Below are 27,065 nucleotides of genomic sequence, written 5' to 3' on the forward strand. Positions count from 1 at the left end.
GTGGAAAGCTTGGAATATCACTTCTGGACGATACACTAAAATTATAAATTACATTCCACATCCTCTTGATGAGTCGAGAAAAATATATATTCTGGCTGATGTACCACACTTATTGAAGAACATCAGAAGTATGCTGGTTAATAATGTTGTAATAGTAATTCCTGATACAATAAAAGACAAATATAATTTGCCTACAAATATCATCAGTGCTAAGCATATTCAGTGTCTTATTGCTGAACAAGACAAATTACGCTTCAAGCTGGCACTAAAATTAACTCAACAGGACATGACTCCTAAACATTTTCAGGTAATACAGTAGTATTTATATGTATTATTTATTTTGTTGCATATATGACTAAATGCTTTATTTATGTATTAAATATTGAATATTATCCTTTTCAGACAATGAGGGTGTCTACATCAACCAATGTGCTAAACAACGAGGTCAGTAGTGCACTGAAATTCATTGCAGAGGCAACAGGTACACCGGAATTCCAGACAACTGCTTGGTTTATTGATACTGTGGAGGAGTGGTTTTCTTTAATGACATCTAGGCATCCATCGATGGCATTGAGCAACAATAATCCAGAAATGTATGAAAGAGCAGTCACCTTTTTAAGAGATTTTATGTATATATTCACTGAACTGAAGGTTGGACAGAAAGCATCTTGGAAGCCTTCCCAAACAGGTGTACTGATATCTACACAGTCTATCTTAGATCTCCAAAGTGTTCTTTTAGGTGAAAAATCTTATGATTTTCTTTTAACCTGTAGGTTCACTCAAGATTGCCTAGAAAATCTCTTTGGTCTTATTAGGGCAAAGCAAGTGATTCCAAATGCATCGCAATTTAGAAGTAACCTAAAATTATTGTGTGTATCACAGTTTCTAAAAGGCGTCAAAAATGAAAGCTATGAAAATGATGATAGGGAGCTCTTAGCCGACTTTTATTTTATATTCTTCCACAACAGTCAAGTGATGTTACAAGTGAGCAACAAGATTCTTCAGGCATCAGCGAAGTTCCAGTTACATTGCCAGTCATCCCTACAACTGGCAACACAGTAGTAAGGCAACTAAATTGTTACGAGATGAACTCTCTCTATAATATATGTGGATATTTAATAACAAGTATTAAAAGAACCACTAAAGTTTGTGATGCATGCATTGAGAGTCTTAGGTCAAAAACATATGACAAATCATGCGAATATGCAAGATTGTCAGGAATAAAACGTCTCACTCATTCATCACTGTTTTTTTTTGTAATAATGTAACATTCCAATGTTTTGTGCAACTTGAGGAAATATTTATTGGGCATCGGAATGATGTCAAAGACAACAATGTGAATCTGAAGTTTTTCTATAAAGAGTTAATGGAAAATGTACCCATGTGTCATATTCCTCCATGTCACAATTTGAGGAAGCATATAAATAGTAGATTCATTGTCTTCAGATTGAAAATAGCAGGAAAGAAAGGAATTAGTGGACTCATCAATAAGAACAGTAGTAAGTCAGTTAGCATGCATTGTACATTCTAACAATTCTCTAGTTCATTGTTTCTATATTTCTGAGGTGTGTGTTTTTATGTATTCATCTTTTGATATAATTTAATCTTTTAGAATGAAAGAGGAAGGAGTCTAAATTGCATTTAATTTTCTGAAAGAACATTAAATTAAATTTACTAAATGCACAAAACTCATATGAAAAAAAAAAAGCACAATTTTACTCACTAAAGTAACCATTAGCATGGGTACTTTCTGAGTACCGTAACTAAATTTAGAAAAGAGTCTATTGCATTGTTAGGATATAGGCCTATACATTTTCCTGTAGTCTACCTCCTATAAAATTTGGTTTCCTGACTCATGTCTTTTTCACAGTCAAGGATTAAAATTACATAATATGTACACTTTTATAAATGACAGATAATAAAATAATTAGGACTACAGTCGTTCTCACTAGAGTTAATCGTTTCACATTCTAGTTAGTTTGCATTTTATTTATAATTCTTAGATTTCTTATGTATGCTTTGTTATATTATTTCCTCAGATGCAGACTGATTTTCTTATACATTTCTTTATAAACTTATGCCTAATTTTCCTACTGTCCATTTGTATGTACAGCTACGTTTATTATACATATTTTATTTTTATTATTTTCCTTAGAACCAGTCATATTTAGTCATAACCAAGTTTGTTTGTAACTCCAAGTTGTAATTTGTATTGCATAATTATTTCATAATATTCTTTTGTATGAAACACTGGATCTGTTACATATATTTTTAATGTGATTTCCTTTATCGGAAAACTGATTTGCATTGGATAAATGGATCTAATAAATCTGTTTCGAACTTTTCACAATTATTCTGTACCAGTATGTAATCTGCATGTTGATTCCTATAACATTCCTCATAACTTCATAACAGGATGGAATAACATTCTTACTAGTATTTTTCTCATAAAATGTATAGCATTTAATTGTCATTCTCCTTAGACCAAAACCTAGCAGCACACACTTCCTATCAGCTATCCTATCCCATTGCCAACCTCGGAACTACATTTCCAGCACATCTGTATCAAAATCCAGCTACTTTGCTCTAAAACCAGCTACCTATGAAATGTTATACTTATAATTATTATTATTATTATTATTATTATTATTATTATTAATATTATTATTATTATTATTATTATTATTATTATTATTATTATTATTATTATTATTATTATTGCTGTATTTTAGTAAACACCTAAATGGAGAACCAAACGAAGAAAGAAAGTGAGTTTCCCTTTAAAAACGACTACCTGAATTTTCTAAAGAACACGGGTCTCTTGATTTACAGCGTCAAAGATCCCGAACTTAAATTTACTACTGTATGACAGTTGTTATACTAACCTACTTTGTATGAACATCTGGTAGTATGAACGCCCTTTAAAGTAAAGTAGGGATAAATTTAGAATTGGGTATCCAAATAAAAATATGAAAATAAACCAAAATAACGCTCACAATTATCTTTAAATTAATACATGTGTACATTACTTTACATAATAATATTCTACTAATAATAACCTAAGAACCAAGAAGATATAATTAATTTGTATCGACTTGCAAATTCATTCTTGATTACACGGTTATATTATTAACGTAATATTGTTAAACTTGTTAAATTAACGGCGAGACTTTATGCCGAAACTAGTCACTATGATAAAGTTCCATAATACTGTAGTTTCATTATTTTACACAGTGAATTTTAAAAAGTTTTTAATTTAACAAGTTTAACAATTAGATTAGTAATATGTACCTAAGTGTTAAAAGTGTATAATCGTAATCAAGAACGAATAAAAATAATTCTAATAATAAGTTTTTGAATATTAAACTCACCAATTTCTGATGCAGCATTGTTGTCCTCCATGATACGTCTTGAAATGAAATCAGTATTTAGTCTACACGTGGGAATTAAATCACTATTTACACGTACGTCTTGAAATTAAATCACTATTTACGTCCTAAATTTCATTTAAATATATATTGTATAATTATGTAGCCCTACATATAATATTTACAAATTGAAGATGATTTATCGTCAGTTCAACACATTTTGAAAAATACATAATCTAGGGTTGATATTATTAGCTATTAACCCAGCCCATAAAATTTCTGCTCTTTTAATAGAAGTATTCGCGTCGGCATGTACATTCCTACTTGGTTGTGAATTGCACTGAAACAAAGTACGCTGCCCCTGAACAAGTCCTTTGACAGACTTCAAATGTTTCTCAGTATTTGAATGTTCCCTCAAATTACTCAATTTCGCCAGTTTCCCATCTACACGCTCTGCAATATGCTTTATTCGGTACCCCTACTACAGGTCGTATCCCTCCTTTGAACATAGAATCTTGTTCCCATTCCCCCCTATACTTTTGTTGTCGAGATTCTAGTTTCAATTTAGATTCACCACGAATTAATTTCTTCTTCTCGGGAGTCTCTATACCTCTTCTTCTACGCGTGGATTCACATACACTCTCCGAAGAACTCATACTTAGCACTATTGTAAGACACTGCACATTGACAAACTATCACAAAACTGGCGAAACGTAGGTCAAGATTAACTAAGTGAACTCGACTGATTTTCCAGACAGACTGAGGCTAAAATATAAAAAACGATGGGCATAGAAGGGGATGAAGAAGGGTGGGGGAAATAGAAAGTTTAAGAACAAAAAGTTTATGTTAAAAATTGCAGTTCAAGAGACCCTCTCAAAAACAATAAAAATGAAACCTTCAAAGCTAAAAAAAAAAAAAATACTGTAGGACCTTTTGTCCAAGACTGACGGCTATACTGGGCAGCCCATTCAAGGTTTCTGTTTAGAAAGTTGACTCTATTACTTATCTCCAGAAAAAATATATAGAAATAGCGTTTGCATCCTTCATCCTTTTTTACGACTTTATTCATAGCTTCTCAGGGACAGGAATAATGTGAAACAACCCCTGTTCTTTTTTTTACGAAGGGGCTTCTTTAAACCTTGGAATATATCACACTTCTTGACCGTGCAGTCTTTTCATGGGTCCGTTTAGAAATTGAGACTCATTCCTTTTTTAAGACTTTATTCAGAATCTTTCCAAGAGATTGTAAAAAATTATCCACCCTTCCTTCCCCCTCTTTATGATATGCGTTGACTCGTTCACTGCGCAGCCCATTCAAGTTTTCAGTTTAGAAAGTTGACCCTAATATTTTTATCTCAAGAAAATATACAAAAATGGTTTTCCCATTCTTCTTCCTTTCCTATGGCTTTATTCATAGCTTCTCAGCGGACAGGAATAATGCGAAACAACCCCTATTCCTTTCTATGAATCGGCTTCTTTAAACCTAAATTTCATTACGTATTGCTATATTATATCACTGCCAATTATAATAAAACACCTGCCAAATTACCTTTGCTAACGCATTCAAGCACTATATGTGACAGAAAAATGTTTTAAAGAAAGGAAAAACATCATATAAATATGTTCCAATTACGATTCTTTCATTAGTTGCATAGGAACATATGCTCGTCATGGAATCTTAATGGCGGCGGTGGGCGTGAACTGTGCTATTGTCCACACTGTCTTTATACAGACCGTTGCTTACGAGATTACACACTATTATAACGTCTTTGGATTACACAAGCTGGCGCATAGCGCTTGAAAAACGAGTCTGAAGTGGTTCCCTGGTAATGCCAATTCCGCCGCTCTGAGCGCTGTTCTGCCCTAAATATTCATAGCAGAACACTTAAATGACATTGACATTTGGGACATTTAAAGGACTCACCATTGCTTATTAAATGCTTCGTACAATATTTTATGGACAATAGACGTAATTTCCAAACTTCTACTCCTCAATTATATTACAATAAAAGGCTGTCATTCTTGATATTAAAACATATTACATATAAACTGAGGGACTATCTGCTCTGTACTTTAGTTCATACACCAAACATTTCCGGAAATAAATTAACTTGACATCTTACATATACGCACTATAGCCTACCCTTTTCACCTAATATTATTAATATTGTTATTAAATAAGGTATTGCAACTAATTAAGCTACTGCATTATCTTTAATTTCCTTGAATTCATAATTAAGCATTAGCAAGAAGGCCTTACTTTTCCCTCTCTTTTTAAAAAAAAAATACGAACGTCACAATAACTGAGAAGTATAATTATTGCGCGATTTTTTCTTGCAGTGGTGAAAACATTTCTATAGGCCTACTGATTAATCTATTGAGCATAGTAATAGTAAACGCTGTAGTATTTTAGTGCGTGTAAATATATTTTGAATTAGCATTTATTAAATTAGGAAGTTAGCCTGTAATTTGTGTGATGAAATGGTTTACTGCTGTGCGCCATTGTGCAACTCGAACCAGAATAAAGAATGTGATTTTTCGTTTCATTGTTTTCCACAAGATGAAGGACTAAGAAATAAGTGGTGTGTAGCCATTTCTCGCGAAGGGGACAAACCAAGGACTCTTTGGACGCCAAACAAGAAATCACGTGTCTGCAGGAGACATTTCAAAGAAGCTGATTTTAGCATTAGCACAACATTAAAACGTTTGCTTCCTAATGTGGTACCATCCGTCTTTGATGATTTTCCAAAACATAAACAAAATGTTTCAAACATAAGTAGACGCAACAAAAGAAGGATAACAGAAGTGGTGAATAACATCCATCCTGCTAAGAAAAATAAACCCAATGTTGAACATAGTACATCAGCTTTCAATGAAGCAAATGTGTCAATTGAAGAAATCTATGAAGCACATAAAAAACTATAGCCACACAGTGCTCAATTGAAAGTAAAAAAATTCCCAAAGCCATTACATTACAACGTAAAAAAAATACTAGGACAATTCGGAAACAAAATCAGCTTATTGGAAAACTAAGACAGACAATATGTAATTTAAAAAGCAAGCTATAAAGATAGCTGAACAAACTTCAAATAACACTGTAATATGCTTGGCATATTTATAATATTCGTACTCAATCAGTAATGCACAATTAATCGAACTATTTTCACGGTACACAATGCTTTGTAATGGTACTATTCATCATTTCTTAGGGCAGCGAGGCGAACCTAGCGGCAGAAATTGTCATGACTCACAGAGACCTACTCTCAATCGTGCTATGCGCCAGCCAAAGAGTTTGCAATATATTACAAACTCTTTGGCGCCAGCTTGTGTAATCCCGTAAGCAACGATACAGACACTGTACTCGGCTTATGTGGCTACATTCAGTGACGTCATCTGAACACTGGTTTCTGTGACGCTACTGGGTAAAATGTGGACGGGAAATGGCTTGCTGCATGCAATTCAAAAACTGCATTCGAGGACAGCAGGTAGTAATTTCGTAATGGTCCTGAAGACAGAGGCACTTGTCACTGTGTTTGTAAAAAATAACTGCCACATATTGGGCTAATCGTGAACTACGTACAACTATTTGCTTTAGGTTTATATGAACGGGAACAGAATTCTTTTTTCCCACCCTCACCCATTGTCGAAATACCGTTAAAGCAATAAAACTGACTAATCCCCAGCAGAAGCAACCCCAGCTCAGTTGGTGTGAGAATTCCAAGTGGTACAGTAAAAGTTATGTGTGTGTAGAAAGTTTTATTGTGAAATAATAAGTGTTCCGTTGTTATATTTTTATTTAGCCTACTGTATGTATATAGTTTATGAAGAATTAATGTTCATTAGTTATGGATAAAGAAGACATTATTATAAATTTATTTGAGAAGCCTTTCCATGCCCGAACTATAGATGAGTAATTTATTATTGTGAAAAATGGACGGCCAATTCCCCATCTCACGAACTTGAAATCAGAGAACAAAACTTGCGTGCGAAATTTTAATCCGAATCTGTATAATAAAACTGTCTGGTTATGCAGTTCTGAAGTACCGTGTAAATTATTTTGTTGGCCCTGTTTGCTATTTGGAAACGACAGTTCCCCATGGAACCGTAAGAAACGTGGCTATTCAGATCTGAATAATTTACATACTGCGATATCAAGACATGAAAAATCAGACTCTCACATCCATGCGCTCATAACTTTGGGGACATTCGGGAAAAATAGAATAGACTTACAACTAGATAAACAAAAACGAGGGAGCATTATTAGGCATAATGAAACTGTGAAAGAAAACCGCGAAATTCTGAAAAGATTAACATCTGTGACATGCTTTTTAGGAAAACAGGAACTGGCTTTCCGCGGACACAATGAGAGCGAGGACTCTAACAATCGCTGCAACTATGTTGAACTCTTATATTTACTTGCCGAATTTGACGGTAAATTAAAACATCATTTTGCAATCTCAACAGTTTTCACGGGAACATCACCTTCAATTCAAAAAGACTTAATTCAAAGCATTGGCGCAGTTATGATTCAGGAAATCAAGTCACAAATTAAGACAACAAAATTCGTTTCAATTATGCTAGATAAGACTTCAGATATTACCAATTTATCTCAGTTATCTGCAGTGTTGCGTTATATACATGGCGACGTTCTTGTGGAAAGATTTCTAGGATTCAGTGACGTCAGTTCTGATCGAAGTGCAATAAAACTAGCGACTCTGGTTATGGAAGTTCTAGCTAGATTTGAATGTAGAGATAAACTGATTGCCCAGACTTATGACGGAGCTGCGGTTATGGCAGGTCAACTAAATGGGGTACAGGCTAGGGTTAAGGAAATCATTCCTGAGGCAATTTTTATACACTGTTACGCACACAAGTTGAATTTAGTGTTGTCTCAGTCTGTTTCCTGCATTAGTGCTTGCCGTATAGCGGCTTTGCGTCATTTTTTAGCTCTTCAACAAAGAGAACTAATGTCCAAAAACGATTCCCTCGACTTGTTCCTACGAGGTGGAACTCGATTAATATAAACTCTTTCCCAATATCGTGATCAACTAGAAGAATTATTTGTGGCCATCCTAGAAGCCCCTGGAAACTGGGATAATGCTGTTTTAAAGGAAGCAGATGGATAATTAACCAAGTTACGTGATTTTCAATTTAATTTTTTTCTGAACTTATTTGAAGACATGTACTCATTTACAGATGTGCTATACAATATTTTACAATCGAAGTGTTTAGATATTACCTATTGTTCGAAGGAAATTCATAACTTGAAGGAAACTTTACTTTCAAAACGCAACAACGGCTTTGAAAATATTTGGCAAGAAACGCAGCAGTCATGTGAGCCACCGAAGAAAAGACGAAAGCCAGACAGTGTGTTAACAGTGCAAGAAGAATATAAGAGACTTTATAGCGAAATCTATGACACGGCAACACTGCAGCTTCAATCACGTTTTTCTTCACTGCCAGAATTATATTTTCTGGAGCTCATAGATTGTTCAAAATTTTCACAATTTTCACAAAATTTCCCGGAGAAACAATTTTCCCAGTTAGAGAAAGTGTACGGCAAATTTTTTGACTTCGTGCGATTGAAAGCTGAACTCAGAGGCTTTTATAATTCTGAGCATTTCAAGGGAAAGGGTTTGGGAGATATTCACCAGTGTTTAATTTCAAACGGCCTTCACAATGGTCTACAGGAACTTAATAAATTGTGTGAATTATTTAGGACTATTCCTTCAATTACATCATCAGTAGAGCGTTCGTTTCCGGCTTTGAAACATATAAAAACCTTCCAGAGAAATTCTCTAGGGCAAGAACGTCTGACTGCATTGGCAATGATGTCAATTGAAAAAGATCTACTTTTAGACATGAAAGTCAACCCTGCCTTCTTTGACAGGGTCACTGAGGAGTTCTGCAAAAAGACCAGGAGGGTGGAATTTTCCTTCAAACTATAGGTGAGTGTTATCATTTTTAATGACTGAAAAGAAGCTGTTAATGTAATTTATATAGACTACTACTGTTTACATTGCTATTTCCTTTTACGGTATGTCTTAATTCTGAAATGCGTTTAATATTAAAACTTACATGTTATGAAAAATAGCATGATCATTTTTAAATGTCTGATTGATTATTGTATTATATGAGCAATATGAATAGGCACCTAGATATTGGAGTCTATGCTTCTTAAGATAAATCTTTTTGTGTTGCATGCCTTAGCTCAAAGGTCAGGATACGCCACTGACATATGCCAATATTTATTTAATATAAACTTACAAGAGTCCGAAGTCAAAATTTCACTTACTCTGGATGAATAGTAATACAAAGAAAAATGTGGAAAATGTGGACCATAATTGAATCACTGATTGGAATAAGGAAGAAAGTCCAATTTTTTCGAAAATAGACTGAGATATACATTTTTTTCTTGAGCCATCCACCCATCGATTAGTGGAAAAAGGAAGAGTCTACCAGTAATAACAATGAAGTAACAGCCCAGTAAAATTTTCAATTAGTGGAATAAGGAAGAATGTGCGGACTTTCTTCCTTTTTCCAATCAATATTGTAAGCATTACCACCAAATGTCAGGTAGGAAGTCTGTCTCTCGTTTAAATTTGCTAATTTTCTGTCAGTATGGTTGTAAGTTCGTTGTCTGTAAATCATTCATATCAACTTGAGTGAAAGTAATTCTGATAGTGAACAAATACACTGGAGAAGAAAGGGAGTAAGAAATATTAATGGATATGTAAAAGAAAAACGCAAGAAATCTAGATCTTTAGGAAAAGAATACGTAACTTCAAAAGGAGGAGTTGTGCCAGCAAAACTGCCTGGTCCATCATGAAGGAAAGATCTGGTATGTTTTATGTGTTATTTGGATATATTTCTATTGCTAAATATTTCTGTGAACGCATAATATATACTGCAGATTGTTGTTCCAGAAGGTGTTTTGAAAATTTTAATGATGGAGACCAAATGGAAATAATCACTACATTATACGATGGTAAAACTAAAAAGAGGAAATATGTGTATCTAATGGCACTGATAGAACATTCACCTGTACAAAGACGCCAAAATTAAATATTTTTTTCTTAATGAAAATACAAAACGATGGCTTTCGCAGAATTGTTAGGTCACAAACGACGAGCATCAAAATTTTATAAAATAAAACAACAAGAGGTAATAAAATTAAGTGCTGAAAGAAATGACGCAGTCAACCTAATGTTCGGCTTATGCAAAAGTTTCCCTTTCTTGTCTTCTTGTACAGAAAATTTTCTATTTAATAAAACTGTGGCTTTTTGTATTTGGAATCCATAACCAGGAAAACAATACAGCACAGTTTTATATCTACCATGAAGGACAAGCTAATCGAGGCCCCATTGAAGTCAGTACATTTCTCAATAACTACATGTGTTTAGTGATCCTTGTGGCGGACAGAATCGAAATAACACTGTTTTTTAGTAGGTTGTTTTACGACGCTTTATCAACAGCTTAAGTTATTTAGCGTCTGAATGTGATGAAGGTGATAATGTCAGTGAAATGAGTCCGGGGTCCAACACAGATAGTTACCCAATATTTGCTCATGTTGGGTTAAGGGAAAACGCCGGAAAAAAACCTCAATCAGGAACTAGTCCCGACCGGAAATCGAACCCGGGCCACCTGGTTTCACGGCCAGAGGCGCTGTTACTTCACAGTTGTGGACAATAACACTGTTGTACGTTGCCGTATGTATCGAACAATGACTGCCAAGTTTCATGTAATTCAGCACTATTTTCCTGTACGAGGTCACTCCCGTGCGGTAGGGATTTCACCGTAATAAAAAGAGTGATACAAAAAAACAAGACAGATTCTACTCTGTGAAACAATATGTTGAGATGATAGTTAATTCAAGAAAACCACAGAATGCTTTTCAAGTCAAGATTATTGGACATAAAGATATCACTGATGTTAAAGAATGGTGGCCACACTTCTTAAAAAAATCTTAAATTGCTCTAAATGATCACATGAAGTAAAAGTTTTCACTTGCTAACTGCCGGCATTTGATCTATAAACAGAAAACCCCAGGCTATGTCGTTTCTTCGGAATGGATAGATGGATTAGACCGCAAGACATACAGACTTTATTAAGGGAAGAGAAACACCATCTGCTCCTAGAAATATGACATACGACTCCAAAGTTCCTATACATTCCAAGAAGCTGCAAGACGTTAACAAATTAATTAAATATATTCCATCAGAGTATCAGGAGTTTTATAACAACATTATTCAATGGCCCACAAGAAATCCTATCTAATCTGATGAAGAAGATTATTAGTTAAATTGTTAATTAAAATTATTTTTAATATAACAGCACAATTTATTAAATTCTTAAAATGTTTGACTGAAATTAAATAATATTCACACTGTGTTAACAATAGAAATTTAACTAACAATAAATAGCAGATTAAACCTGTATTTAATTGAGTTTCTTTGCTAATTACCCATGAGAATTGTTAATTTATTGGAAAAAGGAAGAATGTCCATCAACTTCAAAAGAGGATGGATTCAAAAATATTTATCGAATGCGCTGAAACGACCCACCATACAGTTCAGGGAACTTAGTTCTACAAGTTTGTAATGCATCACAAAGCTGTAGGAACAATATTGTAAGTGTTAATAAGTTTTTATTAGTTTTCTCAAAACATAGGTGCATGGACATACTTCCCTTTTCCAATCAGTGATTCAATTAGGGGAAACTACGGTATGCAATTTTATAAGTAGCTGATTTTAGAGCAAAGTACCTGGATTTTAAAACAAACGTAGCTGGAAAGATAATTTCGCAACGCTAATGATAGCAAAACGTTAAGTTAAATCTAGACTCTTGTGTGATAAGTTCTATACCAAGCTATTCTGTCATTAATTGTATGCACTATCAAAACAGAAGAATGAATTTGTTGAATCATTAATAAATCCATGGTTTGGAAAATAGTAAACAATAGGCTACTGTTAGTATTTTGCACAAAATTAATTAAACTTGAATGTTTTAAAAGGTGTTTTATTAGGGTGGGCGAAAGGGTGGGCAGGACAATGTTTGGGTGGGCAGAAGCCCTCCCTCGCCCACTTCTAGCGCCATCACTGGTAGAGGTGTACAGGGAGGTGTAATAGTTAGGGGAGAACCTCACTGTATTATATATATCGGTGTGGTGAATTCAGTGATGAAAAGAAAAGGAAAATGTTTGCAAGACACGAACATGCCTCCTTTAGAATTGCCAGGAGTAGTCGTAAACTCGCTGAAGTGAAGGATGTAAATGTAAAGAATTTGCTAGAAAAGGATCCTGGGATACACTGGGAAAAGAATGAGTTGCTTGTCTTTCATACGAACTTATTCACAATCGTTCCGCGTGCAGAAGGCAACACTTGCCTTGAATAAGAAGTGAAACGTAGCAATCAGATTTAAAGGCACTTGGATACTTGTAACTTTTCATTAATTATATTTTATAACATGTTTCTTGTTCTGTTTTTGCAACTTGTGTTTTTAGAGTGTTCCTACAGTAGGTCAATTGTCATAAACTTATTTATTTTATTTTAATGTTTCGGGGAATTGGAAATTATTATATTTTCTACTATAATATCTTTGCCAAACATATATTGTTTCCTTTGTGTTCTGAAACAAATAAAATCACACAAAATAAATTGTAGTGCGCAAGCTGCAATATTGATTCTGTTAAATAAGCCAAAATGTGTTAATTTTGGTTTTTGTGTTCTGAATAAATTGATGAAAAATAATAATATTATTTCACATTGTGATTTTCAAGGCGGAATATTTATAGGACTGTAAAGCCAAGATGTCTTGATTTTGTTTTCTCTGTGGCCTTTTCAATAAAGTGATGTACATTAATACGACCTATTTTACCTTTTGTTGCTTCAAAACCAGTCTTATCCAAAATAAAAACCCGAATAACTAGGGTTATGTTGGTAATTTTTATATTTCCCTGCTTGGTAGTCATTTTGCTCTTAGTTTAAAGTGTTAGTAATAATTCAGGAAGTCTGACTCAAGATTATAGAAAATATGTTTTTCGCTTTACCTGAAAAATAACTTAGGGGAGAGTAGCCATCGATGGACCGTTGCTTTCAATGGACCGATGTCATATTCTTGGTCATATTGACTGCGTGTGTGTGAAACGTCACCTCAGGATTTCCTCCTCGCATATGTCACTCCTGAGTTGTCTTTGGTGGCGGCAGCAAACACGTAGGTTAAACAAGAAGCTCAAATGTTTTTGTTAATTGTACTACAATTTCAAAGTAACTTTAAGTACAGAGCACATTCGCTAAATGACATTAAATTATGAAATGACATATGTAGGAGTTTGCACAAATGGACTGCATTTTAAAATGGATCATTCATGGAAATCAATTCCAGTAGAAATTAACTCGACACTTTCATCCCATCTCAGCCTCTTGATTCCGCTTTCGTCCAGCCTCTCCCAGCAAGATGATTGAAGAAACTGAGAAATGCTTACAAGAATATCCTAGAGACATGGGACTGAAAGTAAACAAAAAATTAGTATAGTTTTAGGCAAGGCATATGCTAAAGCAGCTTCATTATTCACAGCCATGAGTTTATTTCGTACATTCGTAAAGCAAGAGTTTGGCCTGGGAATAGAGATATTTTTCAAGATCATCACTTTTCTTCTTCAGTGGATTTCACAACTGAAGACGACGCCGTTTCTGATGCCAGTTGCAGGCCTAATACGTCCATCATTATTCACGTGAATTGTCATGATGCCACATCTAGCAAAGAGAACACAGTCTAATGTCGCTCTCTCCTTTATCCCAGGCAGCAGCCCATTTGTTGAGAGGCCAGAGACCACACCAGAGAGCTATTAAGTTAACGGTCTCACCTTACAAAAGAGTTCTTGAAGAAGCTGAACTTGGGTCTAAGACTAAGACAAGGTCAACCTCAAAAAGGGACTGATATTCACCACTGGAGAATAAAATTAAATAAGTGAGCCAAAAAAGAAAATAATGAAGAACCCATCAGGAAGCAATCAAAATCAACTCCTGATTTTGTTTAATGTGTGAAGAAACCAATGAGGAAAAATATGATTCAGTGTGTCTTGCAGGAAATGGGTACGGTACATGAAACTGGTGCAAATGTTAGAGGGAGTCAAAAGAAATGCTTTGCATGCCATGTGTGTCTTGAAAATGAAGTACTGTTTGATCTACAGTATAAGAATAAACTCAGACTCGAGAAAATAATTTTATATGTATCATTATGTTGCTGTCTCGTAATTTAAAGTTGTCTGCTAATTTTTTTTAGCTACAATAGTAGTTCATTTGAAACAGCCTAAAACTTTAAAATAGTGAAATGATAATGACCAGGGAACGGATTTATATGGACTAAAAATATATGAAATATGTAAATATATATGTAGTTATTTTTACCAAAATATGGAATTAAATATGGATTTTTACCAAAATATGGAATTAAATATGGACTTAAAATTATAAAAAAATGACTATGTACGTTAAATATTGGTACATTTTAATCAAACTAAACAAAAAATATAATGGACGTACCTTATCTTCCAATGTAGTTTCAACAAAACACAATTTTTATTGTCTGTTACCATAACAATAGGTTACAAACATTTCTTTCAAGTGCTGAAAAGTGAATCTTCTTCTATTGTCTCTGAGGATAGATTTATACTGACTAAAAGAGCGTTCGACGTCACAAGAAGTAACTGGTACATAATTCAATTTCACAATGTCTGCTGGGGATAAGTCCAAGTTAATCTTCACTGTTGATTCACCACTCATCACAGCAACAACCTTTTGTAGTTCTTCATATCCAGGGTTTTTTGAAAGTACAGTGTCCACCTTAGCTCTTACTGCATCTGCAACTTTACCTCTACCACGATTCAGTTGTTCCACAGTACTATTTATAATTTCAAAACTTTCAGATAGTGAAAGGTGCCTATTTTGGAGACTTTTGAGCGTTTTTATGATGCATGAAAATGTATGCTGAATGTGAGCTAAGTCATTCTTCACACTTATGTCACAGGTAACTGTTTTCGCAGTATCAATTGAGACTGCATCTTCAGAGTCCAATGCAAGGAGAACATTGTTAATAGAGTCTATATGTTCGGCATAATATTCAACTGCTTCTAGCCATGTACCCCATCTAGTTAAAATTGGCTTTGGTGGCAATGGAATTTCAGGGTACATTTCTTTCAACACGTTAACTCTACTGGGAGCTTTGAGAAATACTTTTTTCACTGATGAAATCAACAAATCTACTTTAGGGAAATTGTCTCTGACCACTTCTGCCACACGATGAAATGCATGCGCCACACAAGTAAAATGAGTCAATTTAGGATATACAACAGATAATGCTTGTCCAGCTTTGACCATATAAGGGGCAGCATCGCTAATAAAGAATAACACATTATCGTACATAATACCCTTTGGCCACAGGATACCCATAGCTTCGTTGAACAGTTTAACTATAGTTTTGTTATTGCACTTTTCTAGAACATCACAATGTAAAAGAATTCGTTCAGAATATTGTTCACTTAACAAACCGATAACTACATTACCAACAAGTCTACCTTCTTTGTCGGGAGTCTCATCAATGGAAACCCAAATTGAACTATCTTTAATTTCATCTCTTATCTTCTGTATTGTCTCATCGTAGATGGATGGAGCATACGTCTTCCTAAGTGTTGACTCATCCGGGATTGTATGTTGAGTATATTTTTCAAGGAATTCCCTGAAGACCTTATTCTTTAGTTTGTAGAGAGGAATATCAGCAGAGATGAGAGAACGGCACAGGTCGATGTTAAACTCAGATCTTACATTCGATGTTGTTGGTTGTGTTAAAAACAATTGTCTCTGCTTGGAATTTAGTTGTTTGTTGGCCTGATGTTTACTAGTTGTAATGTGTTGTTGCACCAGGAACTTTTGTGTAGATGATATTGCACACTGACACAAATTACGAAATAATATTTTATTGTCAGTTGATAAACCATCTTCTTTAAATTCTGAAATGTAACTTGTTAGTTTTGATTTTAAATTGACTGAATGACGTACTTTTGGCATATTTACCGTCTTTATAGTATGATTTACAAAACTGAACCTATGTGTACTCTGACTGGCATTTAACTGTTGAGCTGCACAACTGAAGTCTGTTAAAAATTTTAAATTAAATTAATACAGTTTTGTAACTTACTTTCCCATTGTTGATAGGACTGCTAATTTTCAAATAACTCTGATGTTAAAGGGATTACTGAACATGTGTTTAAATCTCTATTGTTGAAATGTATTTTTAAAAGTTAATGGAATTTTGTTTTGTTTTATTGTTAAACCTAATATAATATGGACTGTTTTATATGAAATATGGAAAATATATGGAAATTAACGAAAATATGTACTAAACTCTAAAATATGGAAAAATATGGAAAATAAAAGTAGGATTTTTCAACCCTACACATTGTGAAACATAAAGATAATGCAAAATATAAATTATATTAGCTTTATAAGTAAATATGTATTTACATATAAATCCTTTCCCTGATAATGACTGTATTTTTCATGGTTTCAGTTTCAAAATACGATTACAATTGGTTTAAAAGTAAGTTCAACATCCATTAATCGAGTGTATGTTTCTTTATTGTTATGATTTGTCATTTGTAGACATTATTTTGAGATATTTTTAAAATTTTTATTTTGGTCCATTCATGGCAACACAGTGGTCCATTCATAGAAACCTGTCGCCTTCAATGGACCAATAGCCGAATTTTTAATGAGCTAATTTTTAAACATATAGAAATAAGATGTAGCCCTAAAACTTTATTTTATCGTTCCTTATTAGTAAAGTAATTGTTCAAGCCTAAAAACTGAATTTTAAAGCATTGATTTTGTCAGATATAATAAGAAATCGTTAGGTGGTCCATTGAAGGCAACCTTCCCCTATAGTGGATAAAGCAAGTTCTGCCGTAAAGACACGTCTCAATTGCTGGAATTCAAATGCTTCTTTTGTTTAATTCCAATAGTCATGGAACAAGAAGGAGCAGAAAGAGCCTACATAAATTAATAAAATATGACATCTCTAGTTCCTTGAAACATCAGGTGTTCAGGTAAATATGTTGAATAATTTCAAAGTTTTTATTCTTCTTGAGGTGTTACATTACTATGTAGATATTTTGGCCTGTCTTTATACCAACACTAGACTCTCTTACATGGCGGGTCCACCTGACTATGTGGTCAGCACATAATATATGGCTACCGCGAAGACATCACGGGACAAATGCAAGACAAGGGAAAAAACATTATTTCGTGGAATAGAGATAAATCTCTGTCCACCCCAGGAATCGAAATATGGATTGATTAGCAGCTAAGTGCTCGAGCCAGCAACTGAGTCGTAGTAGCAGATACGAAGATTTACTATAAATGGTAAAGAAAAAGAAATTGTTACTTCATCTAACGGAGTGAAGACAGCCATGCTTACCCATGCATAACTCAGGTTCATGAAAGCATGAAGACATGCAATGTTATGGTATACAAGTAATAATAAGGAGAGAGTACAATATTTTCTCTTGAAGAAGGAGATGTCAGAAACCAGAGCAGAGCAGGCAGACAAAATGTTATATTCAGATCTAAGCCTCGTGTGACGAGTGTGTTTCATGCTCACGTTCTCTAGCATTTCTTCTTATATTAGACACAATATTTTCAGTGAATAATAGCAGTTACTCATTCATTATTGGAGAATATATCAGTGTGCATAAATTCAACTGGAACAAGTAAGTACTCCATGCTAATTTCTTACATAATACACATATAGGGTCATTTGGGGACATCTCGACATGCTAAGGAAAAGTTATTATTATTATTTTTTCATAATATGTATGGACATATCGACGGCTTAGTGTCAAAGGACACTAACTACAAAAATCGACTTTTTGAGTTATTTATAGTATCATGTTGTACAAAGTAGGCTTTATATAGTGAGAAAGTAATGTATCTCTACAAATAATAATTTTATTTTTTTGGAGATAGTGTTGTGTTAATTTACACAGATGCTAAGTGTCAAACAACACTATCTACACTTTGTTTTCTTTGACAATAACAAATTATAGACTAGAAGAACACTAAGTCGAGATAGTGTTCTTTGTCTCTAAATTATTTAACATTTCTAAGACTTTATTGGTGACACTGCCACAGAACATACAACCATCAATGTAATACCATCACCATACTGTTCATTGTTAGAGAACTGATAAGTTTTTAATTAATTGAATAAGCATTCTTAAATCAATCTAGTTTGTAATAAGTTTACAGTTTGTAAGAAACGCAGCACAGGATTGCTCTGATAATTTGATACTCTTTTATTAGAGCTAAGAAATACTCAGTTCGAATACTAGGGGCAGGTTATGGTAAAGTTGGCTTTAGCGACATCTAAAATTTCGCAAGGAATGTGTGATTAAGCTAGTAAGAGCATAGCTGTTATTAGTCCATCTCCAACGCCAGATAACAGGGAAAGCCCTTAAGTCCTTAAATAGTGGAAAGAAATTGCTGGTAAAAAAGTTCGAGACAAAGATTGTACAGAATGTCTCCTTAAATGCAACCTCTCATTTAGTGCTGAAGACAGACATGAAATTCATAAACAATATTGCAATATTGAGAATAATGATTCGAAGCGGTAATTTTTGATGGGCCTTACAGAAGTGAAGAAAATCCAAATCTAAAAAGGATGAATCTAGAAGGCGAAACACCATTTTTCCTGGTGAAAAATAAAGAAAAGGTATGGGTATGCAGGAGTTTTATCTCGCCATATTTGATATATCCAACACAATAATAAAACATATTTTGAAAAAGTGACAATAACATAGTGGATACTGATCGAAGAGGAAAGCTTGAGCCCGGAGTGAAGAAATCTGAAAGTACTCGTGAATATATAGTGAACCACACTGCTTAATTTTCAAGAGTACTTTCCAACAAGAGCACAAGAAACGACACTGCAAGAGAATAATCTGTTTTGTGATTTAAATTTACAAAAACATGTATGAATTGTACAAAGAAAAATTCAGGAATGCTAATGTTCATATTATCGTCACATTTTAAAAAATAATTTTAATATAGCTTTCCATAATCTCACAAAGGATCAATGTTATAAATATGATCACATGTCTGAACGTAAGAAGATAGAGACGGAGGCAGTTCATCAGTCCGACATTGAAAGAAAGGAAGCAGTTTGTCAAGTAAAAAACGATTACAAAATTAAGGCATCAGTAAACAATCTTTATTCTTTTAAATTTGATTTCGAAGCTGTGCGATACAGTCCAAATGTTAAAACGGAATTAGTGTTTTATAAACTTAGATTATTAGCTGTATATAATTTGACCATGTATGATTTAGCCATCAGAACAGCTGAAAATTTTATATGGAACGAGGGAATTGCAGAAAGGGGAGCTGCAGAGGTACCATCATGTCTCTTTGCTCAAATGAAAAAACTGCAGAATGGTAAAAGTTTCTGTTTCATGTCCGATACCTGTGGAAGACAAAACCGGAATGTGCTTATAACAACCATGCTCCTCTATGCTGTGAATGTTTTAGACGTACGTCAAATTGAATATATTTTTTTTTTAACCAGGACATGCACAAATGGACACAGTCCATGCGCACATTAAAAAAAAACAGCAAAATAAACAGAAATATTTGATCCATCAGGGTGATATACTATAGTTAGAGCTGTATCAAAAATAGAAGTGGAACAGAGAGATGTAATGATTTAAGAGAAATTCAGAAGACATTAATAAGGAACAAGAAAGTTGACACTAATGGAAACATTGTAAGATGGCTGGTTCCAGTATCGGAAATGTGACAATGAACACGTATTTTTTAAATACAATTATGATGCAGAATTCCATAAATTCAAGGTACAGAGGAAGATTACACGTGGATTTAGGCTGGATAATCTTCAGCTTAAACCAAAGCATCATGGAGCACTGAAAATCTACAAGATTATCGAATGAAAAATGTATTGCAAATGTGTAAACAGAACATTATACCAGGAAATTACCATTTCTTTTACACCAGCTTAAAAATGGAGAACAGGAAATCGTAGTAGAAGAATCTCAAAATGAAGAGCAATGAGTGATTATAAAATTAAGAGGACATTTTAAATGTTTATATGAAAGGTATGATATTGATACTATTCAAAACAAAAAATACTGAATCAAATAAAATATAATATATTCAGATTATAATTTTATTCAGTGTCATTTTGGGCATAAATTCTGAGTTAAGTGTGTATTTTCTTTTCATTATGTGCAGATATATTTTTAAATCAACTGAATTTGTAGGCTTTGCTATTTTTTAAAATAAATCGATCATTAGTTAAATAACTTTTTCGTCCAAACCACTCATCAGCTGTGATAAATTAAAGTAACATTAGCAACTATTTAAAAACACTCTTGTTCTAAAATGCAATGTAAAAATGAAGATAACTTTGCTTTTTTATAATTTTATAAATGCACTGTTAAAATTATTATTTCAGATAATAGTATAAATTGAACTAATAATGCTAATATTATGCTTTTATGCTTTATAAATAATATTAACTGGTACATTTATAATAATACTAATATGTTCTGAGTTTAGATAATGTTCCTTTATAAAGAAGAAGAAATATGTTAATTGCTGCTCACCACAGTAAGTTAAATTTATTAATTTGCATTGTCAAATAGATCTATAATTTTTTATTAAAGTGTTTGAATTCAAAATTTCGGCATTTACTTTTAACACTATCTGCAAAATTGTGGGTGAAGTGGTCGTTATTGTGGCCCCACGTTGGAGACCATTTGAGGGTGGGTGCGTCTCGATGTTGCGTAAGATTCATTCAGGGTAGCCGAGGTACTGTTGTGGTATAGGATGATGTCGGGAATAATACCAAGCCGGCTACTTATATAAAAGGCAGTGTAAACTCCAAAACTATAAGTTTATTGTCGTATTCACTTGGTAAACCCTAGAGTATGTATTTCCGGCTGACTTATAATTCAATCGTTGGTCGCAGTTCTGTATCGACTCTATGGCGGCTCTGAATAAGCTCTATCTGATACTATAAATTCAATACTCTGTCCAGTACACTGTGATCGAAGCTCCTAAACGTTGACGAGTGGTCTCGCCGATGACAAAGTTCTATCTATCGAGTCTTCGCCGGAAGAAAGACTATTAAGTTGGGCCGCCGACACGAAAAAAAGATGTCGCGCCGTCTACACGAAGAAAAGTAGTTATCCTGTCGACACGAAACGAAGTAGTTATTCTGCCCTGTATGTAGGGCCGTCGACACGAAAAGGAGTAGTGATTGTGCCCTGTATGTAGGGCCGCCGACACGATGAGATGTTGTGCTCATCTCCGCTCCCCGTCACCCTTATTTATAAAAACCTACCCTACGCTAAAACGAACTATCCTATTGGTTAAAAACTACGTCACTTAACCGGCCTAAAATCTATTCTCTATTGGTCCAAAGTGACCTCATAAGCTAAACCACGATCTCTTCTTATTGGGCGCGAAATACGTCATCTCTAAATTTAAACTTTGGATTTCCCACAACATCTAATTAGTTTGAAGATCTTTCGAGAACCCCGTTCTTTGGAAAATCCCAAGCTTGGCAGTTACTTTCCCACGGGTCCAGTCCAACTCTAGGATTTTACTCGTCGACGAGTGTCTATATACAAAACCCTGCCCAAGGTGGCCATAAATCTGTCCGATGCTGACAAGTGACGAAACACCTGTGTGGGAAGCTAATTCTAACGAAGTCGCCAGAACATCCCTGCGAATACATGTAACAAAAATATGGAGATATCACTTCGCTAATAAATCGGTCTCTCCCTCTCCTAATTACTGCTTCAAAATTGAACGCTTCATGTTAGTTTTGTTACTAACACTATCTCCAAAATGTGTTAATTTTAAGACAATATTAAATATTTCTATAAAATATGTATTGTATTGTCTTTAGAGTTATATTCTCTACATATGGTTTAAATTTTATCAACAGGAACACAAAAAAATGTACACAATTAAACTGTTTTTTTGCCTCTCCTGTAAAGTTGTGATTTTGGAGTTAGTGTTCTTTGACATTAAGCCGTCGATATTTTCCATACATTTCACATATCTGGTGTAAATGTAATCATTTTATATTGATGCTGAAGTGTCGACTTCTCCCATATTGGGGTAGATTTCGACATAGTATGACAAATATAGGAAACACATTAAAACCCAACATTTAAAACACAAATTTTGCTCCTGAATATAAATAATTCATAATACTCTTACTCACGTTGGTCACATGCCAATCATTCATTCATCCGTGCTTTTCCTACATATGCCTCGTGAAACCATTTTTGGTATTCTCTAACACACTGAACACAAAGTTATGTAGCGTTGCCATTGTAGTGACACCCACTGCATGTGGCACAATATAATTTTTTGGATTGTCCAGATTGTATCCAGATTGTTTGAAGAACTAGCACCCTCTCCCTACAGCCGAGCATTAGATGGCTTCCTTCTGTGGGAAAGCTTAACTTATTTTTGTTGTTTATTCTCCTTCAGCTGTTTCATACCGTTTTCAGACGTTATTACGTCTGAGTCTTGCAGTTTTCTTACTCTTTTGCCACCAGATGGAAGTGTTAGAAGTCAGTAAAACTGGCGACAGTTCTTCAAAGGAAGATTCAGTAGGGAAGGAACTAGACAAGCCTTATGTCCTTTTGCAGTTGGTGTCTGTGGTGTTCTTGGGGGAGTGGTAATATATTCTTCAACGGGAATTTCACATCAATTTTTGGCTAGAACCAGATTGTATTGAAACATGTTATCCTGCAGTAGCTACGTCAGGATGTCAATTCTCTTACGTTATTAATAATTGTTAATCTATATAGCATTTAGAATCAAGGCGAAGGATATGCCGAACTAATTCATCTTCCATGTTTATATCATGAGTTGTGCCTTTTCCTATTTGTTCGATATCGACTAAATTAAAATGTCATATAGAGGTAAAATTTAATTAAGATTGGCTCAATGGAAGATGAGTACTTTCATACATGCAGGCAGACACACAGAGGAAAAAACAGATAGACGGACAAAGTGGCATTATAAAGCTCTATGAAGGATTGCGAACTCTCGTAAGATCAAAAACACACAAAAATTTTGATAGAGACAGTCCCTCCAGGTCGAGATCTCCCCAGAACACAGTGTCGAAATCTCACTGAGTTACACCTTCATTCAAAAGATGACAGCATACCCGAAACGAAGATAATAATAGTTTGAGGGTAATCACTTGGTGCCTTTAATAACCTGTAAAATGTATAAACGATAATTTGTAAATCTACTAATATGACAAACATCCTGTTAATGTACAATAAATTGAAGATGGTATATTATATTTAGTGACCGAAAAGGAAAGTGTAACTCACATTTATTGTGTAATGCCTTCTGTAAACGTAACACACAAGTTGAAGCCATGTGATTCACTTCCATAGAGATTACAAACACTGTCGTCAATGCAGATCTAATATAATTCGAACTTTTTTCATTAGGATCTTGTGTTCGAAATGTCCACTTTTCTTAAAAGTGTAGAGAACTCCCTAAACGACCCTATATATATATATCAAAACAGAGTAGAATAAGGTTCAAGACAGTAAGAATAACTGTACCGGTAATAAAGTAGAGGAAAAACAAAGTAAAGTAACAAAATGCATATTAAAGTTAAATATATAATAAAAGCAAAATAAGCAATATAACATAAATTAAACATCACGACAAACTGCAACAATTGTCAAGACTTAGCGGTCTTCCATCTAGAAGGCATTGGTTTGATCCCCAGCCTCTGTTAATGATTTTCGCAAATTCATAATCATTGGTAAATTAAAACAACATTTATAATCCTTGCCTCAATGCCATATAGAGGTAAAATTGAGTAATTCAAAGAAAACATAAAAATGAAACCCTTCATGGATGAAGAGCAGCCACTTTGGAATCAAAAGCACGTCTCGTAATTCCTGTAATGTCAATATAAAACATATACAAGCTTTTCAAACTGGAGCTTCTCATCTTCATAGAAGTAAAATTATTAATTGTATCTTCTGAGCATGACCACAATAGTGTAATAATTCATTCAAACAATAGAATAAATAGCCCTAATTAATCCAGTCCCTACCACCATATTTCATCTCCCTCAAATCCATTTTAATATTATCCTTCCATCTACGTCTCGGCCTCCCCAAAGATCTTTTTCCCTCAGGTCTCCCAACTAAACATCTATACGCATTTCTGGATTCACCCATACGTGCCACATGCTCTGCCCATCTCAAACGTCTAGATTTAATGTTCCTAAATATGTCAGGTGAAGAATACAATTCATGCAGTTCTGCATTCTCGTGTAACTTCATCCCTATTAGTCCTAACTATTTTCCTAATTACCTTATTCTCGAACAACGAAGTAAGACATATCTCCTTTCTCTCTCTTTTCACAGTGAGACAAGATACATCACACAGACTTTAGCTTTGAAACCAACTTGACGTAAGCCAAAGAAGACGTACAAAATGCAACAAACAAAATTTCACCTAAAGAAAACATGCAACTGTATTGACCAAAAATGTCTTCATAGGCCTTTTTTTTTTTAACGTGAAAACCACAATCGTCTTCTAAACATCACACATTGGATTTCCCTCTTCATCTGGGAAATTAGACAAAGGTACAGTACATGGATCAAGAGTTTTTTTAGACGACAGGAGATCAGCCTCGTTGTGCCCATTCTCTCGAAAGAGTTTGACTAGAATTCTCCTCTCATCTTCTGTCTTCTCAACTTCTTTGCTCAACAGGTACACTATACTGTACTTCCTTATTTTATTAGCTTTTCTTCCATTCAAATGCTCACCTTTCTTTCTGGTCTCTTGATTAGGATCCCTTACCTCTTCGGAATAAGATTGTAACCAACAAAACCTTATTCATGTTTCAGGAGGAAATAAAATAATTTCAGGGGCATTTTTCATTATATTTATATTCATTAGCAGAACTGACTAATCAAGGATACAAGTTTAGTCAGGTATTGAATCCTACATCAACAACTCAACAAAATACATCCCAAATTAAAGTATACAGTAGAAATGGAACATAACCAAGCTATAAACTTCTTAGACATCACCATAACCAAAACAAATAACAGACACGAATTCAAAATGTACAGGAAACCCACTACAATCACACCACATATACACAATTCATCAAATCATCCCATACAACATAAACATGCAGCTTTCCGTACAATGACACACAGATTAATTAACATACCAATGAACAATGACAACTACACTGAAGAATTAAACACAATAAAATATATAGCACAAGACAATGGATACAACCCTAACATAATAGACACACTAATAAAAAAGGCAAAACAAAAACAGAACAAACCAACACAAACAGCACGCGAGAATAAATACATAACATTAACATATCACAATACCAATACCCACAAAATTGCAACTTCATTCAGAAAACTAAAGTACAAAATTGCATACAAAACAAATAATACAACACAGAAATAGTCAAATAACCACATTAAACATTCAAATAAATATAATTCAACTGGAGTTAACAAATTAAAATGCAATAGTTGCCCACATTTTTACATAGGACAGACAGGAAGATACTTTCACATAAGATATAATGAACCTATTAAAGCTATAACCAAACCCTACATCACATCAAATTATGCAGATCACATTATCACCAATAATCATGACTAATATAGAAACAGATATGGAAATTTTACACATCACACCAAAAAGTTCACAGTTAAACATCCTAGAACAGTACGAAATATATAAGAATACAATAGCATACCCACAATATATATTTAACACACAACTGCAGTTCGATATGCACACATTATTTGACGCCATAATAAATCATAACATATAAACAGCCAACCCCCACCATAGGAGCAACACACCCCCACCCCTACCATCGACAACTGCACATCGCAGAGTCAAGATCACCAGTGGTTCAAGAGACACTGAGGACGACGACACATAGCGTCGAAACGGACCGTCTGTCAAAGGTATATACCTTTTTTAACAATTTTAACACTTTTAACGTATGACGAAGTAAATTTTATGTCATTAATTTTTGTTATAAATAAATGCTTCGAAATTATTTTTTCCACAAAAGTCTCACATTTTAATAATTTGATGTTACATTCTTTTACCGGAGAGGTCTTCAATTACGTTTTATTACAATTCACTGGAATATTGCAAACATACCACCTCACCATAACTTATGAGTCGGATCTAATGGAGCTCATGTAATGCAATGAATTTTGGAATGTTGGTTTCCATGGTAACCTGGCTGTGATTCGCTGGAAGTGACAGAGTCATATTCCATTATATTCGGTTTTGTGGACATTGTGTTATGGTATGAGTGTACTGAAATGTGCAGATGATCCCTCTAATGGGAAAACAATATATATATATATATATATATATATATATATATATATATATATATATATATATATATATTAGGGTGGCCCTTATTTTTCAACTTTCTAAAAGTTTAGCACCCACCCCTCTATCTTGTTCCAATCAGCAAAAAAAAAAAAAACGATCTGTGCAAATTTTCAGCTCAATCGGACAACTGCAAGGTGACCCTCATCGACCATGAAGTTTTGAAATTTTA

At 34.1% G+C, this 27,065-nt stretch overlaps 1 protein-coding gene across 7 annotated transcripts in view; it reads left to right on the forward strand.

Annotated features, from left to right (window-relative positions):
- LOC138698156 (alpha-tocopherol transfer protein-like) overlaps window positions 1-27,065 on the forward strand; it is a 251,949-nt gene that overhangs the window by 107,276 nt on the left and 117,608 nt on the right. The window contains exons 1-2 of one of the 7 annotated variants that reach the window (XM_069823908.1): window positions 9,293-9,316; window positions 26,330-26,448. The exons of 2 other annotated variants lie outside the window; for them this stretch is intronic. Coding sequence is in view for 2 of the 5 variants with exons in the window: in XM_069823906.1 (XP_069680007.1) it covers window positions 6,809-6,853 (45 nt within the window). In the remaining 3 variants the exon portion in view is untranslated. Of the gene's footprint in view, window positions 1-6,768; window positions 6,854-9,258; window positions 9,317-17,450; window positions 17,470-26,329; window positions 26,449-27,065 lie in introns of those variants that run through there. 4 more of the 7 variants (XM_069823903.1, XM_069823906.1, XM_069823901.1 and 1 more) reach the window with 4 other exon arrangements.

The sequence above is a fragment of the Periplaneta americana genome, chromosome 4 (genome assembly GCF_040183065.1).
Source record: "Periplaneta americana isolate PAMFEO1 chromosome 4, P.americana_PAMFEO1_priV1, whole genome shotgun sequence".
NCBI lineage: Eukaryota > Metazoa > Arthropoda > Insecta > Blattodea > Blattidae > Periplaneta > Periplaneta americana.